This window comes from Rhea americana, unplaced genomic scaffold (assembly GCF_003343005.1).
Source record: "Rhea americana isolate MKP2758 unplaced genomic scaffold, rheAme1 scaffold_123, whole genome shotgun sequence".
Classification (NCBI taxonomy): Eukaryota; Metazoa; Chordata; class Aves; order Rheiformes; family Rheidae; genus Rhea; species Rhea americana.
This window is the reverse complement of record NW_028185295.1, coordinates 2,366,808-2,385,128: the sequence shown is the minus strand read 5'-3', so window position 1 is coordinate 2,385,128 and position 18,321 is coordinate 2,366,808. Positions and strand designations below refer to the sequence as shown.

General features: G+C 35.2%; 1 protein-coding gene across 4 annotated transcripts in view; it reads left to right on the top strand.

Moving 5' to 3' along the window:
- Window positions 1-18,321, top strand: part of CDC42BPA (CDC42 binding protein kinase alpha) — a 189,823-nt gene that overhangs the window by 132,928 nt on the left and 38,574 nt on the right. For all 4 annotated transcript variants that reach the window (XM_085325807.1, XM_085325806.1, XM_085325809.1 and 1 more), the window contains 5 exons: window positions 713-837; window positions 7,697-7,802; window positions 8,390-8,538; window positions 10,501-10,592; window positions 13,166-13,242. In XM_085325807.1, coding sequence (XP_085181933.1) covers window positions 713-837; window positions 7,697-7,802; window positions 8,390-8,538; window positions 10,501-10,592; window positions 13,166-13,242 — 549 coding nt within the window. The remainder of the gene's footprint in view (window positions 1-712; window positions 838-7,696; window positions 7,803-8,389; window positions 8,539-10,500; window positions 10,593-13,165; window positions 13,243-18,321) is intronic.

Sequence of the window (18,321 nt, the reverse complement as noted above, 5' to 3'; positions counted from 1 at the left end):
GTCTGTCTGATCTCTGGTTGCCATTATGACTTTGTGAATAATTATTTAGCATAATGGAGGTTTAGTCCCCAATACCGACTCAGGTTAGCTCGTGCTTTTGTCTTGCAGAATGTGCATGTATGAATGACAGCTTTGTGAATGCAAGTGAGGTAATTGCTAGGTATGCTATATTGTACTTACAGATGTGCATTTAATTTCATATCCCTGTCTGCAATGACTAAAATGAAAAATAGGGGAAGGTGAGACACCTGCAGGATCTCAGTACTGACACACAGCTGTATGTGTTAAGCCTCTCATTCTCCATAGTTACTGAAAAAAAAGGGAGAGATTTGGCTGCTTTATCTGAGATGTAAAAAATATTGTGCTCCTGCTTTGCACTTCTGATCTWTATTTTTCAATACAGAGCATGTCTTCTCTATACTGTGCAACAAGGAAACCTGCTAAGAACTGTATAGTTATTTAGAGGCTAATTCTCAGGAAACTAATTTATTAGAGTAAAAATATATTCCAGTCCTTAAAAAAGGCCTTTCAGGACAACTAAGGCCATACATGAGAAGAAGAAATTCTGTTTTTTATTGTTAAATGGCATTTATTYTGGAGGGTGTACCAATTTTAATGCAGATGCCCCAAGTGTGCGTGTGACTTTGAGTCAATAAGAGGAAGMGGTCACAGGAAGTTATATATTTAACAAGCTGTTTAAATTCTCATTCAGCTCACAGCCATGTTTGAAAGGCTAAGTATGAACAACCGGCAGCTGGAAGAAGAGATGAGAGACCTGGCTGATAAAAAGGAGTCTGTGGCCCACTGGGAAGCCCAAATCACTGAGATCATCCAGTGGTGAGTCCTCAGCTCTAGTGTCATTGCAGAAGCCCTTGGTAAAAGACAGTATGTGGTCAAGCTGTTCTGAATTTTGCATTTACATGTGGCACTTGCAAGTGCTTACATACCCATCCAGGATTCTGCTATATTTTTGCCTGAGATTTTAATGATGTTCAAAGGTAGAAAACTGCGTTCCTCCTTAAGAGCAAAACTGTCTTTGCAAATACAGCTGTTTTAAGGGCCAAAGACTCCTAGGCTTTGGGTGCGGCTTGTGGCTTTGGAGGAATGCTGCAGGGAGTCATGTGCTGCTCTCACCCTGAGAAAAGCAGCAGCGGGCAGGATTTGTGTCTCAGTGTTCGCCTCCTTCGTCTGCTCTGCATGTGGCAGAATAACACCCAGATAGTGCAACTTTTATGTGATTTCTACAAGGARAACAGTGGAGACTAACACAATTCCAGTCAAGTAACATCAGCAACAATACTTTTGTTGAAGTTACACATTTTCTATGGAAACAGTCTGTGTTTGGACATTATTCAGACATAYTCATTCAAGTCTCATATTAGCTAAATAATTTAACTTATTGCATCCAAGCAAAAATGGGAAACGTTTTTTAAAGAATCCTAGTCTGACATTTTTCTGATGGCAGTATAATTTTGTTGTCCAAATATGGAGAAAGTTTGGCTTTTGAATAAAACTATTTGATGCCTATCAAGAAAAAGAGGCTGTACTCGGGGTTTCTGGAAGTGTTTTGAACAGTGTTTGCTACATAAAATTATGTAGCTCCAATATGTGTTAGCAAGTCCGTAGMATTTCAGTACGTTCTATTCATAGTAGAGGTTAAAAATTTAAAATGGGCTAATTTGTGCATATTCCTTTCAAATCTTTTCTCTCGTAAGTGTAATTGGCTGCCTGCGTCACTGAAATAAAAGAATAYGTTGAGGTTGTTCCAAAAAGGAGATGATTTGTAGTTGATCAGAATGTTTTATTTATTCAGAAGAAAAAATCAAGATAACAAGAAAGAAAAGTCTGTTATTTCACATTCCATATTGTTGCTGGAGATTTTTTTGATTGCTTTAAGGAAATACTTATCTATCTTAATGCACCAAGGTAACTAAACCCTGYTTTTTTTCACATTTACATGTAAAAGCACTTGTAAAACTTGGAAGTTCTGGAAAAAGCCAAGTCAGCCTTAGTTTTGGACTGTTTTACTTGACACTATGTAAAAATATACCAACAGCTATTGAGACAATTTATATGAGGGTGTAATATTTTAAGAATGTAGTATTGACGTGGTTCAGATATATGATAAAGTATCTTGCATATAATCAGACATGCCAGAGGGGGTAAAAGAAGCTTGGGATTGCRGTTTTTGTAATCTCTAAAAAACACTCAGTGAAAAAGGATCTGGAACGTGAAGTAACTTTCAGAACTGAAGATACCACTTTTGCTGATCCTTTTTTTTTTTTTTATGACAGAGGATTAAAACATCAAGATTCACGTTAAAAATGTGTTCTCAGCAAACATTAAAGAAACAAAAGCTGTAATCAAGGCAAACTTTTTTCTAATTGCTGTACGCATCTCATTTTTCTCCATAATTCTATCTGCCTATGTTAAATTTTGTTTAGCATTGTGAAGCCATATCTTGTCTCAAATTCTCTTTTTTTTTCAGTTTGTGTTTAAATTTTCTTTTTGATGCCCTGGTAATGTGGTAGTTCCATCAGCTATCCACTGAGTTCAGCACTGCATACTAAAACTAGGCCCTTATTTTGGGATTTCTTGCATTTGAACAAAGGGCAAGGGGCAGTATATTAAGTATTTTAAACATCTGTAACGGTGATGAACACTGTAAAAGAAAAAGGAAACGAATCTTATTTAAGCAGTTACAAGACTCTTTTCTTAAGAAAAACATGGAATTGAAATCCACACCTGTTCACATCACATTTATGACACCTTAATGCCTTGTATCTGATATATTAGGGTAAAGCTTGTAGACTCCCTCTGCAAAGCAAACAGATTTTCCAATAAAATATTATTTTAATAGTATTGTATTTTGGGAGCATACCTTCTGCTTCTTAAAAATGATTTTAGGCTACCATCTTTTTTTAGTGCTGTGAGTCTTGAAGGATAGGAAATTGTAGATGAAATTAACTGCCTGGTTTTATAAGTCCGTATGATGGTTCAGGGGTTTATTCTAGCCATCTTTTAAGTAGCAGAAGCCTAAGGAGTTCARTATTTCCTTTGAGTATTTTATCATAGTCTAATAGATCTCTTAGGAAATCTTCCGCATTGGTTGAGCCCACATTTTGGGTTAAGGTTATTGCTTCATTCACAGCTGATATTCCTTGAGCCCTTCTAAACTATTCTTTTTTTTTTTTTTTTTTTTTTTTTTATAGAATGCAAGTAATTTTAATGGCTTATCACATTCCCCTTAGCCTTTCGCTGCTCCCTTATTGTGCTCTTTTGCACCTTACTTCTGGCAAATGTCCAAAACTTTTTTATTTTTGATACTGTTTTCCAAGAGACCATAAATATAGCCAACTTTTTAATATGTAATTGAATCAAAATTTCACTGCAAATTCCGATGTGGTGGCAATAGACTCTCATGGATCATTCAGCCATAATGGCTGACAATTAGATTGACAAGCTTATATTATCCAAACTATTCATCATTCCTTGGCAAGAATAAGAAATATTGAGGCTTATATAGTCAGCTATAAATTTTCCTATGGCAGATGAGGAAGAGATTCATTGCGTATTAGGTTAATACAGTCACTGAAAAAAATGAGTCTTTCAGCCATGGTACTGTATTTCAGATTTGCTGCAGAAAGGAGGTCAGTGGAAATCTTTGGTAGTGGTTCCCAGAGTACTTGGCAAGAATCTTAAGTTATTAACCTCTCTGAGTGGGATTCATTTAACCTAATTTTAGAATGGTCCTATGGTAGACAGCAAAGATAAATCAGGTGGCTAGTACTATAGAAGTGTCTGTTTCTGTCAATTGTAAAGGAGGCTTGGACATCTAAATTGAATGAAGAATTCTGTATCATCATAGATAGATGAGGCAAACTCTACCTCATTTATCCATGCATAGACTGGACATCATGTTTATGTTTAGGTGAGATGAGAAGCTGTAACTGTTGGTACTCAGAAGTTTCAGCTAATAGTCTCATTGTAATCTAGAGGTCTTTCCAGCCAACCGTAGTGTGGTTGATTTTTATTTTAATTACTGATTTTCTATAAAAAGAAAAATAACTTCTATGCTAAATCAAACCTTAGGAAGTCCCAAGGTAATTTGGAACCTGGTTGCTCTCAGAAGAAGCACACACAAATTGTGGGAAAGACTTTAGTGTGTAATGGTATGTCAAATAACTAGCAAAACTTCTGGAGAAATTCAAGTATAAGAAACTCAGAACTTGAAAATTTCTGAGATGCATTGTGTTTGAGTTAAAAATAATCAGAAGTTAATTATCTGTAAAATAGAGATTCTAGAGGTGTGGGGGAGATTTCAGGGTTTGGGAGCAGAAGGAAATATTGAGAATTTTGAGAAGGAATTTTATAATTATATTTTGGAAGAGAGGGAGGAAAAATGAAGTTGGAGGTTTTAAACCTCCATGAAGACAGAAATTTGAAAGCTTTGAGAAACTACAACAGAATTGGGAGTCATAGGCCTCAGATTGTTCTGAGGTTTTTTAAATGAAGTGAGATGTAGCTTGGCATGGAGTCCAGGGGCTTCAAGACCCCTTTTTGTTAGCAAAAATCTCTAGTCTTCTGGGTTCCTTTTGTATTACAGAAATATTCCAGATGCTGAGGCTCAGGAAATCTGATTACACAGCAGCCTGACAAAGAAAATGTCAGGTATTTGTCAGTGGTTATTTGAAGTTTATCAGGATTTTGATCATTTTTCATGYAGTTTTGGGGGAGGAGGTGATAGATGGAAGGATTATAAATTTCTCAACAGCTCCAACTAAGAGCCAGCTTTTTAATCATACAGGAATTTGTACTGTATATACACTATATACTCTCACTATAATTGCTCTATATCACTATAGTTCTATAGTTAATGAACTAACCTTCTAAGAGAGTTCAGTTATACATGAGAACAGAAGAGTTAACCTAATCTAAATTTTGAGGAAAGAAGCAAGTGTCTAAAGAACTTTCCTTTCTTAGGWCTTTTACTATGTTTATTAGGACTCTGCAAAGAGAAGCAAGGAATGAAACATTAGTAAGAGTAACTTTACCATTCTTACTTTATCTTTTAAAAGAAACCCAATCAACTAAAAACACCTAGCAAAATAATAACAAAACAAAAAGCTCCAAAAACTCCTGTGTTCATAGAATATTTTATCAATATATGTATGATTATCCAGAGAATGTTGCCATCTAGTGGATAACAAACCTATATCAAAGTTGTACTAACTGTTTATATTTGTCATCTTTAATAGTCTGAGGAATTTGCTTGAAATATAGATTTTTGTAAAAAACAAACAAMCCCCCCCTGCCTTTTATATATATATTTATCTTCTATATTGTACATGTTCTGTGAAACATCTCTGTGAGGTTTTGCATTTGCAGCTTTCCAGTACTCAGAGCTTGAAAATTCTGTGCTTTATGAAACAAATACCTGAAGTGATTCCTCATCTTCYATGAGGAAAGATATATATGCCATGATTGGATGCTTAGCATTTATAAGCTTTAATTARAAATGTTTAAAAAGGTGCTGACTTATTTTTAATTTGACATTGCTGCTTTCTTCTGCAAAGATTGTGTGTCATGAAAAAGAGAGAAGATCAGAATAACGTTAAGTTTTCTTGATGTACAAAAACAGAAAAGATTTTAGAAATCACTTTCTCACCTTGAAAGCCTCACACTTTCTGTCTGTATTTATACTGTTTTCTTTATTATGCATTCCATTATATTCCTCCCAGTGCATTTTGTGCTAATTCTCACATCTTTCCTCTTTTCTAATTTTCATAGCAGTCTTAYACTTTCAATATATTTGAGCATGTGACAAAACCATCTTTATCTGCCACTCAAAATGTGTTTCATCCAGAATGTTATGGGGGAAAAAAGTTTATATGATGCTTTTATTATGTTCTAGTATACCTTGGGGAAAAATACTGACTCATTCATATTAAAATTCTTATTTKCTTTAACAGAAACAGAACGTGGTTCTCTTCTACGTTTCTTCCCATCCCTTATAAACAGAAGGGAAAGACTGTAAAGCCCAAAATAAAATRAAAAAGCTTATTTTTTTATTTTAGATRGGTGTTTTGTGGCAATTTCTGTGGTGTTTGCATTAGCTTCCTCTATATTAAAGCAATTTTCCTTCTATAAATCTTAAAATTTGCGTACGTCTTAAAACTCTATATCCAKACCTCACTGCAACTTGTAAATATTCGACCTATGGCATTTACRCCGTAATCTTGCCAAAGGACGGTATGACAGTGCCCTCCTGTGCCCGTGGCAGTTCAGAGTTTGTGCTCTCTTGTCTTTACTGCCTCCTGATGACTACCTAGAAACCTTTATTGAAACGTTAAATTGTTTTCAGTGATGAACTGTGAACTTGGAAATTATACCTTTTCTGTATTTACTATCTGTATGAGCCCTATAGCATCACTCAGATAAATTGTTTTGTATGCATTGAGGGAACATCCCTTTCTGCAGAGGTCATTAGGAGACAAATTCATCATTCAGTTCTGGAGAACTTGCTCACCTCTGGTCCAGTCTCCTCAGGATTAGTAGTAAGGAAGGATCAGGAGACAGGGAGAAGGTAATTTGCACAAAGCAGAAAAAACTGTACTCTTCCTTTCTTGGGAAAAGAATTTCAAATTATTCAAATTTCAGACTATTCAGGGACCATTACTTAGAGCACACCTGAAACGTTTCTATGGTTAGAGTTGATAGAGGTAACTGTGACTTAAKCTGTGGTATGTTAGACTACTGTTCTCTCAGACCTGCTTGCCTATGACTTAGGCATTRCAAAACAGAATTTACTCTGCCATGGATAAGCTGAGTATATTCAGAGCCAGACATGTTAAAGTGATAGGAAATATGCTTTTTTGTCCCCCCCCCCCCCTTTTTTTATTTTAAAGGTTTTCTCATAAGCTATTCAGTTTCCTTGAGGTTTTAGCAACTTTCTTTTCAATGTTAATGCCTGAGACAAAGTGAAAAAAGAATCTACTGCTGTGGTTAATCAAGGAAAGAATTTTCTTTTTAACTGATGATCAAAGAATCTGAAAAACAGACTTGCCTTTTCTTTGATGTGTTTACATTCAGAAAGCCTGTATTGGTAGAAAGAAAGTTCAGAGGAKAAGAGAGCCTCACCTGGCTTACGCTGTTTAATAAGATTAGAATTAGATTCTCTTYAATTTAATCATTATTTCTTGAAATAATAGCAAGAATGTTTAATGATTAGTTCTCATAGCCAACTGATTCAGTAGCAAGAGAGTTCTCAGAAAGAAAGTCACTAGTTCCAATGYTATTTGAGTGAGTTAATTATTATTGCATATAGCATTTGTTTTAATTTCTTCCCTGAAAGTAGATTTAAACCTAGAAGATTTCTTTGACACAAYCTGAATTTCAAGTAGTTGATATTTGTACTTAGGTAATACTTAGACATTATTACTTATTTAGCTATTTAGTTCCTCTTTCTTTATTCCTGGTCTTAGCCATGCATATTGTTTAATGGAACTCTGCAAAGCAGCAAAAGATTAGTTTTATATGGTTTTGTATTTCATTTTTTCTGTTCTCCTGGCTTTTTTGATTTTGATTTTGCATTCTGCTTTTTTCTGTTTCTAGTTACTGCTTTTTTAAAGAGAGTTCTGCTTTTTCTTTAAATTGTTTGGTTAAAATGCTTGCTTTCTTCTACCATACTGTTTAGGGTGAGTGAYGAAAAAGATGCTCGAGGTTATCTTCAAGCCTTGGCCTCCAAAATGACGGAAGAACTAGAGGCCCTGAGGAACTCCAGTTTGGGTGCAAGAGCAACTGTAAGACTCCCAACTCCATCTCTCAGAAATTTTTTGGTTTGAAAAAACAGTAATTTTGTAGTTTCAACTCCAGTGATAACTTGTCTGCAGGTTATTGTTACTGTTAACTCAAAAGTTAAATTTCCTTCCCCTTCTGAATAACTGAATAGCAAATTTTTATCAACTAATTTAACAAGTGATTTTTATCTGTGATTTTAGTTAGGTAGCTACTTTAAAATCTTAYATAGATTTGTTGAAAGGATACTTTRCATCATGAAAACCTTGAAATCTTTGACAAMATGTGAACATTCTTGCATGAGTCTACATAACTGTCATTTGAATGAATGAACATCAAAACTAGAATTTAAAGTCTCTTTGCTTTGGAGACTATGACAGCATAAGACAGTCATCTTGCCTTTTATAACTTGAGTTTAAAAATTATAACAATAATAATACTCTCGGGGATTTTTCGGTGTTTCAGAATTGATGAACTCTTATGTTGAAAACATAATAGACTGAAGAACATAATTGTTGAAGTTGATTATATTCTTCATTTGCTGCCTTCTTTCCCTCTGCTCTTTATTCTTCCTCTTTTTATTCTTTATTAGGATATGCCCTGGAAGATGCGTCGCTTTGCAAAACTAGATATGTCAGCAAGGTTGGAACTACAGTCAGCTCTCGATGCTGAAATCCGAGCCAAACAGGCTATTCAAGATGAGTTGAATAAAGTCAAAGCTTCCTGTATCTCTACGGAGTGGTAAGACTGAATTGTTCTAAATGGTCRTTGGCTATGACACTTTCTAGGGAGAGTCATCAAGCTACAATTCTAACTATCTTATCTGTCAAAAATGGATAATGAATGATATGTCAATTTCTTATATCCAAATGGGAAAAAAAGACCATATCTCTTTTTATTGTAAGATCAGTTGAAAAATTACTGTGAAAATTTGGAATCTGGAAGATCTGGAAGACTTTCAGGAGACRCTTATCTTTAACAACACAATCTCGCCTAGTTGTAACAAGTTCAAATACAAGCAGAGTTTGTTTTTGTATCTTACAAAGTATTCTTTTCTGTTCTATTGATAGCTATGCTGGGTTAGCTGATAAAAGTCAATTATTGCACACTGATTTGCAGAGTAATAAGATGTGCCTGTGTAAGATTATGAATTTTTATTCCTGAGTAGAGTAAATGGCTGAAGCAGGGGTTTAGTAGCGAGAAATTTCATTTTTATGTCTCTAGCTTCAATCCAACTCAGGTCAGCAGTGCCCCAGAGTTAGTAGGAAGGAAATCTTTCAACACCTTATGAAAACAGGTTAAGTGGCATGAATCTTCTTTGTAACACCCACAATTGAAACTAGCTCCTGTTGTTTACTTTGCTAGTTTTGACAGAAAAATCAAAGACAGAACATGTGCTTTTCTGTACCTACAAGAGAATCCTTCAAATTAGGATTTGAGACACATTTATGAATGAGCTTGCACTACTGCTAACCACTACGTGTTCTGCTGAAAAAAGAAAGGCATGAATTTCTTCGGCTGCTATTCTGTTTCCTTTTACAAGTTCTTAACTCTATTTATTAAGCAAAGAGATTTTAATAGCTAAAATGCGAAAAGATCATCAAATGCAAAATACATTTTGGTTGCATACTTCTCATAATATGTGAAAATTTGAATTAAAATAAAGCATGGCAAATATGCCACAAGAAGAAAATTGGTCCATCAGTATACTAATAGTTACTGATAGTTACATTTCCAAATTATGGATACCATTGAGTTGGAGATGCAATGTTAGTTCTTTGAATTGGTGCAGGTTGAAGTAGGATTTCTGAACCTCCCCTTAAATTCATGTTCATTCTGTTCTCTTACAGTTTTCTCTATAAAAATAATTTTTACAGTAACATACCTGTCATGCTGCCCAGTATCTAAGCACATAGATGGACAGTACAAGGGGAGGAAAGGGCCCTTAGCAGAGAAGAGAATAGGATGCGAGAAAGGAATTTCAAATACAAGCAAAATGATGAATTTCTCCTCTTACTTGTATTTGAGGAGCACTGACTTGTTTTGCAGCTTTGGGAAATCAGCTGGACAGAGCTGAGATACCAGGATATTATCTGTAAAATGGGAATACCTTGTCCACCTTACATTAGTATTTTTCAGGCCAGAAGACATGGTAATGGGCAGCAGTGAGATCTGTTAAGAATAGACTAGGCAGTATTTGCTTTGATAGGCAAAGTGGGTACTGTGGAAATGCATAGTAGTTGTACTTGTCTGCCGTGGATCAGGAAGCATTGAAACAACTAACTGGAATAACTGAGAAGAAAAATAGTTCAACATAATCTATTAGTCTTGCGGACATGATGAATTAACAAATTAAACATCTGGTTTCAAGTTTAAAAATACATGTGGTCTTTTTTTCTCATTCCCAGGATACAGGCTCACACAGTTACTTAAAAATTAGAGACATGAGCCTRCCTAAAGGGTAAACAGAAACAGTTAATTACTAATTCTGTTTCTTAAGATACCATATTAAACAGCTCCTAACAAAWTTCTAAATTAATTCTTGCATTTGATGATGTCTTTCTTCATTTGACTTGCAACTCGCTGGGCATTGATTTTAACTGAGTAGTAGTCCAAATAACATGCAGAGATGGGAAAAAAAGAGAGGCTTATATCACARGTTCTCAGTATTTACATAGGGTTTTTGTTTGTATTCTTTTGAAGTAAATTGCAAGAATCTGAGAAGAAGAACATGGAACTGTTGACAGATATTGAAAGACTGAAAAAGGAGACAGAAGAGCTTAGATCAGAAAAGGGTATGGCAACTGATATCCAAGTAAATAAGAACATTTTTCACATTAGTGGGTACATCTTATCAATTAAATGTGTCATCTTGCAAGTGAAGTACAGGATATATGATACCAAGAGACTTTGGCATTCAAAGTGTGAGCACAAGTATGCATGGTAAGATGTACCCACAGCAGTTGTTTTTGCACTTCTAATAAGTACTTGTAATATTCTTCAGTTTTGTTGATATACTTGAACCAGTAAGCTATTRTCTGGATTGAAATTGCATTATTGCATTATTTTTATTTGCCATATGTACAGTGATTGACTAGAAAACTGTTAGAAATATAGAAGAATTTATAATTCTTTTTTTCCCCCTTTGTGATGGGAATGGCTAATCACTAATCAATGTGTTCTTCATTTATTAATGTTTGGGCCTGTYTATGCTAAGAAAAGCAGCTATGGAAGCACTCATGGTTTCTGGAATGGCTTTACTGTGGCTTTGTGACCACTTAGTGACCAATGTGGTCATGTTTGCTTTGTTGTAGATGTGTAAGAGTATATTCTAGAATTTCTGTTGCATCTGTCCGATAGTATTTAGCATTGCTGCTTGGAGGAGACTTTTTGGTAATTTTGAAATTAAAAAATCTTTGAGAAATGATTAATGATTTGGCTGATTCTTTTCAGTTCCTATGGTAGTTGTAATATTTGTATCCTACAGTTCATGAGGAAGAAGTCACTTTTCAAGCTAAACTGAATTACCGGATTTTCTAGGGAAACTGAACTCTGAAGTTGCAAAACTCTGGCAACAATTGCTGCATAATGATATTAAATATTGTTCAGCCTTTATAAGCTCATGCAGTGTCAATCAATAATGTATTGCAACTAAGATTCATATGCTATGTATAGTGCTCGTTGACTGGTGAAAGAATATAAGCCTATACAGAACATTCAGGAATGACTGGTGCTGATCAGCTAATAAAATTTAGGGAATTACTGTTAGTTCGTCTTGATGCTTGGCACTGGTATCAGCATTATACTTACTTGAGTTCTTGTAGAGGAACTCTTGGTAGCATTTCCCTGATGATACTTTGTCATTTTTAGCTTTCATTTATAGATTCTTGAAATGCCTTAAATATTATGGATGGTTACAATCTGTTAAGTATTTGTAATTAATGTTTTACCATGTTTTTTTTCCAGTGTTAAAACTTTATTGTTTTTGTGGAAATAGAGATAAATATATATGATTCAAGGAAAAGTTAATTATTTTGCTTTTGCCAGAAGTAAATGAATACTATTCTATTGGAATTTTTAAAAGTATTTTGATAGAAACATACCTTAATCCAAAATCCTTATTGTTTTTGGACTAGATTGTTTCTTGTAAGTAGAATATATTAATATTTGAATGATGAACCATATACAGGATTCAAATGCAGTCAATGGACAGTGGCAGAGTAACTTCCTATGTATAGTAATTAATTTCTAGGAAGGGACTGTTTAGATTAGTATGTGCATCCTTTCCTCTTGGTAAATATACTCTGGAAAACTAGCAGGATGGAGAAAAACACAAAGGATGATTCTGTGAAATACAGAATAAGTTGAGAATGAGTTTTAGTCTTCTAGTAGGTTTTTAGTGTATTTATATTTCTAAAGGGAAAAGGTTCTTTATAACTTTTCATCTTATTGGCTGTGGGGTTGTATTTAGAACAAGCAGGGCGGTATTGCCAGGTAAAGCAAGATACTGAAATATATATTAAAAAAAAAAAAAAAAAGAGTTGTAATTGCATCAATCTTTTGAGCTGCAAACATTCCTGCAGCCTTTGGTCATTATATGTTATACGTCCATATTGTTCAGGCAGCTAGGGTTTTTATGCATATGTGATTAAATACACCCATGCTGGGATTTGAATTATGCTAAAAAAGATCAGACAAAACACGTTCAAATTACACTCAAGTTACACCAACCTCTGTGGCCTCGGAGGATGCAGGGTTGCTGTTCTGCTCGCTGGCTGCAAACCAGTCTTTGGTGTAGCAAGGCAGAAGCGTTTGAAGCTTTAACCAGGGCTCTRTTACACTAATGCATTCAGAAGTGGTGGTAGCAGATGAGCCTAGAGTATGGGTCAAGGAACCCAGATTGCTTGCAAATTTGGCATGTTCCCCTAACAGCCTGCCCTGTATTTTTGATGTTTGCTAAAGCTGTCTTCTTGCAGAAGACTAGCCGGAGGGTGATCAGGGCAGACACCTGCTGTGTTAGCGTACACACCTGTGTGYGATTCAGTGTGTGTTGTAAATGGACGTCAGCACGTGAGGAACCWGGCCCTTCTGTGTAATGGACACGCACATACCGAAAATAAAAGCTGCATCCACATCACGCTTCGTAGTTTGGAAGAGGTTAATTAGACATATGCTACTTGCTTAGTGGGTGTATATATTTAAAAAAACAAAAACAAAACCAACTTTTATTCTGGAAAACAGACCAAATGTGGTAGCTCATTAAAAAGTAATAGCTCAGGTGAATACCCAAAGCCTGATTCAGCACGGCAAAGGTCCTCCATGAAAAGGTCACTTTTCTCTAGCGTAAAAACTTGCTGCTGTTTTCTAGGTGTAAAGCACCAAGACTCACAGAATTCTTTCTTGGCATTTTTGAATGCGCCTACCTCTGCTCTGGATCAATTTGAAGTAAGTGTACAGCAATTTAAATTTCTTTGTTAGTGAATGGAATTTTTTATTCTTGCTGTTATATGCAGATTGTGTGCATAATTGCTTAGAGCTTGCTACTGTATTTTAATCACACTTTCCATCTGTATTTGTATATAACAATATGTGAAAATTGTTATTTACAGTGTTGAGTCTCTTCTCTTGAGTGCTAGTAATCACAGTGAATTCTCTTTAGAATCTTGTATACAGAATTTTTCCCAATTTCCTAATGAACATATAAAGCAGAGGTGTTCAAGCAACCTTACTCTTTGTTGAGGAAAATACTATGTATTGCAGATACTTGTGTAGTAAAAATGAAAATAAAAATGTAAATAATTCTTGAATGCATTCCATAAGTCATAGATACTGTATATTTTTAAAGTTTTTTCATAATTTATTCATTTTACACAAAGATTTATTAAGTCCAAGTAATTACTATTCATTTCCTCTCCACAGATCCTATACAATAAAAAAATAGCACTGTTTAATTCTTCTGTCACTTTTGGACAAAATATTAATGTAGATAGAAAAACTGGATATAAAAATTTAAAATTAAACTACACATTTTTTGTATCTTCTCCTTTTAATAAAAAGTAAGCAATGCATCATTTTTCTCTTACAAAAGCAACTGGGATGAAATACTGGTCGTATTCAAATTGATTATCAAATTAAGACTGAATTCAGTGGGGATAAGACATCACCTTTAAAGTTACACATTAGCCTAAAATTTTGCCCTATTCATTCTGTTTTTTGGGGGTGATTACACAAGTTCATCATATGGATTTATGAAAAAACGTAATCCCTGGTGTTGTTAAGCTTCCAAAATTAATTTACTTTTCATGGCATATTCACTAAATAATTGTTCTCTGATGAAATCTTCAGAACTAATATATATATATRTATTTTTTTTACTCATTTCTCTTACAAGTTATTTTTAAAATAAAGATCCTATTGGAATGTAGGAATGATTTATTGAGTGAAGGGTGAAAAAACATTTGGTTTTATGTGGGTAGACAGTTAACACTTAATTGTCCCTGATAGAGGCAATTAATGAAAATTTTCTCGGAAGTAACTGTTACTGGTGCTAGTTATTTTCAATTCTTTATTTTTACTTCTTTTTTTTTTTTTTACTGAACAGTTTTCTTTATCCATCTCTTTCTCTCCTTTTTTCTTTCTCTTTTTTTTTTCCTGCTGTTTTCATTAAAATAGGATTCGTTTTCTTCCTCTTCATCCTCATTGATTGATTTTATGGATGACGTAAGTCTTCAACTTTCAAACCAGTAAATCCCTCAATAAAAGAGATCAGTTGATTGATTTGGGCTATTCAAACAGTAATGCAGTCAACTTAAAAATTCTGTCAGGGCAGGGAAGAAGAGAGATAGTTCTGTAATAGCTTATTTACATCTATCTGTATAGACAGATGTGCAATTTTAATGTAGTTGTTTTTCTTTTGGTGCGGATGATTTCTTAATTGCAAAAGGTTTTCTCTTATGTGGAGAAGCTGCTTTGGGGCCTTATCTACTGATGTGGCCTCTAGAAAATGGTTCTAAAATCACTGACATGTTTATTTCATTTATTTTGTTGCTTCATGTTAATACTTTAGTTGCTACTTCATTAGATGTTTCCAGAACTTTTCTGGTCACTTCAGTGACCATATTTTCTTTGCATACAATTGATTTCTGTGAACTCAAATAAAATATTGTTTCTTTTTTTATATTTAACATATGAATCATTGTAATCTCAATTATAACTGAAGTGACCTTCCTGATCTCTCTTTATTGTCATTTGAAACACTAATTTGTAATCAGGATGATGCTGAAATATTTACCTGGCTAATTACATACTAAGGGAATTATGTTAAAAGCTGTAAATTGACTGCATTATATTTCTTCCAGACCCAAGTAGTAGGCATATATAATTACAAATATTTTAAAATCCAAATATGTATTATGCATCCTTTGTGGAGAACTGTCCGTAACAACTCTCRATGTATATTGTGTGTGTATGTTTGTGTGTGTTTGTATATATGTGTATACACATACACACACATCTATACATAAGTATTTGGTAGTATAGTATGGTCCCAGTTGCATTAAAATGCAGAATAATTAATTTTACTGTAGAAATGTCTGTTGTGAATGATGTGATAAAGTGGGTATAGTGTATGGGCTGTAGAGTACAGTTTTCTGTGTTGTTGACTTACTAATAAATAAATAACATTTATATCCCTTACTTGCATTAAAGAAGGGTCTGTATTGCCAGAATATTGTGAATAGTTAGTTCAGATCAGCAACTTCTTTCATATAAAGTTACTTTTAGAAATACGTGTTACTCTCTCCCAAGACCTATTAAATAGTAATAAACTGCATATATGGGAGTAATTGTTCATTTTCTATTTGGCAGAGGTAACTTATCCTAACTTTTCTTGTTTGCTATCTAATTAGTCTTGAAAGACATCAATAAATGCAAAATAAAACACTGCCCCTCATTTTTTTTTCTTTAAGAAGACAGCATGTTTTTTCACAAACAGCATTTTTGACAGTATCCTATTCTTCACCTAGGCAAGTGAAAAAATCTCCATGGCTGGGGTACATCCTTTAAGACAYTCTTCTAGATTTGTCCACACAGATCAAATCTTTTCAAATACCTGTCTTTCAGTCTTTGATGAAATTCCAGGTATTAACCTGTATGTTGTTGCATGTGTATAGCTTATACACACAGAATCAAACTTGGATTATTATCTTCAAATCGAGCCCAACAGGAGGGCTTCCCCCCTCCTCAGTTTCATTGGAGAAGAGCGTGTTTCTGGACCTGACTGGTAGAGGCTAGCCTCTCTCACCCAGAGAAAACTGCATGAAGAAAAGAGATGAAAGACAAGAAGATATAAATAAGACTTTTGTAGTTACCTGATTTTATTAGAAAGAAAATTAAAGCTGATGTCCCCATTTATAGGTGGAAGGAGGTATTTAATTACRTTTTTGCACAGTCAGTTCTGCATCTTTCATTTATTAGACCATTATTGATTCATTTATAGTTTTGTAGTACACGGCTCTGAATTGCCAGAATTAATGGTTATTTATGTTTTAGATCATTAAGTAGGTCCAGTGTCAGTATATTAGGGAGAATTTGAATGAAACTAAGGGTCTTTTTAAAAGTGAACAGCCCTCCCTACCAGGTGTGACCTCCGTTCTCCTTTCAGTGTCACTTTCTGACTGTAGTTACCTTGAAGGGTAATGTTTCTTGTAACATCTCCYGTAAGAGCTGCGTCTGTTCTCAGTCAAGCCTGAGAAGTGAGAGAGTCCAGCACATTATGGCTAAGGAAGAATTAGGAGCCCTCGGGGTCGTGCAGCRCTGTAATACCGCAGGGGTTTCAGGAAGACCTCTCCAGGAATCACGAACCCAAAGGAAATATTGCTAACAGCCTGTGTGGTTTCTCCAGCCTCTCTACTTGATTCTGAAGTGACAGAGGGAGTATAAAATTAAGATGCAGTGCCTTTGCGTAGCACTCTTTGCAAGGTCTCTGAAGTCTACGCAATATAGATGTGTGAGCAGTGCTGGGTTTGGCCCACTATTGCATTTGAAGTTTGTTAGGGTGGGTAATGCCTTCTGTGTCTGCCATGCAGGTAATGTAGTTGTCGCTGTGAATGTGAATTCACATAGAACTCTGAATTATTGTAGTTAACTCCAATTGTGTCAACGGGAAAATGATAATTTCACAACTTCTGCGGAGGAAAAATAAAAATGGATATCCAGCTGCCTCTGACAGTAGCCTGCAGATGCTGAGCAACAGCGATAGTAGCTCACTATGCGGATGGCTAACAGCCGCTTGTGGTTCCCACTGTCCCTTCTCATGTCCTCAACATGGARAGTATCCTTGGACAGTTCGACAGAGCTGGTGCCTGAATTCTCCTGGCTGGGAAAGGCCGTGTGTCTAGAAATGATCCTTGTGTCTCCTGTGCATGCAGGAAGGCGCAAAGAGGAGCAGGAGTCAGTTCTGCTGCCCCTGGTTTCTGGTTTTAGAGGGGAAGGAGAACACCTCCAATGACTCAATAATAATTCAATTYGAGATCTTCACAGCTGTTTCTCCTGTGTTTCCCTGGCCATCTCTCCGTAACATCATTTAGATGTTAAGTTTCTTATGTCCGTGAGGAAGCGTCTTATAATGGAAGTGTTAGGTTTTTTGCAAGGCTTAGCCTTGTGTATCTCTCTACTTTTTGGAAGCAATCAACTTGTTTTATTTAAAATTGAATTTATGATTATTTAATAACAATAAAATGGAATCTACTATTTCTCTAACAAAATCTTTTTTCTCACTTGTTAGAAAAGATTGTTTCCCCCTGTTATTAATACATTATGAATTAAAAATAGCTTTCTTAAATCCTCCTGCACATTTGCCCTGATGCACATTCCTTGGGGGCTTTTGTTAGACTAAACAAATGTGAACTTTGTAAATAACCACAGAATAAATCATGCTCTGAACTGCCACTATTAAATACTAAACGGAGTACTTACTCTCAGTGGTCTGTAGTGAGAGCCCTGACTGTAGTTGCACATTCGTAATTCTTTAAGCTTAGAATAATTCTAGTTCTTAATGATATTTTAAAAGGAATATRTTAAGAGATACCTGTTTAGATTGCYCTGTCCTTCTTGCTCAGAACACAGAGGCTGACTGCAAGTGATGCTTAGTCAGTCTAACATAGTCTGCAGTTCACTGTTGCCCAGTGTAAAACTACAGAGAAAAGACGTGGTTATTTTAAAGTCTGATGTCTCTTTCCTCTTGTTGCCCCAGAATATGTTGTTTTCAAGATACGTTTAAAGATGAACATGTACATGTTTGTCTACAGTACTGCATCTGAACATACAGCGTGGTGAATTCTGGGCGGGTGTGTGTGTCGATCTGTCTGGTTTTGTAACATATTCTCCTCCTTTCTCTGTTCAGCGTTCTCCTTCCCGTATTCCAGCTAACAAAGGCAGACGTGTAAGAGGCTGTCTTACTCTCTGTGGCCCTTTATTTTTGCCTGTCGTGTACATGCCCTTGTTTAATGTATGGATTGTGTATTT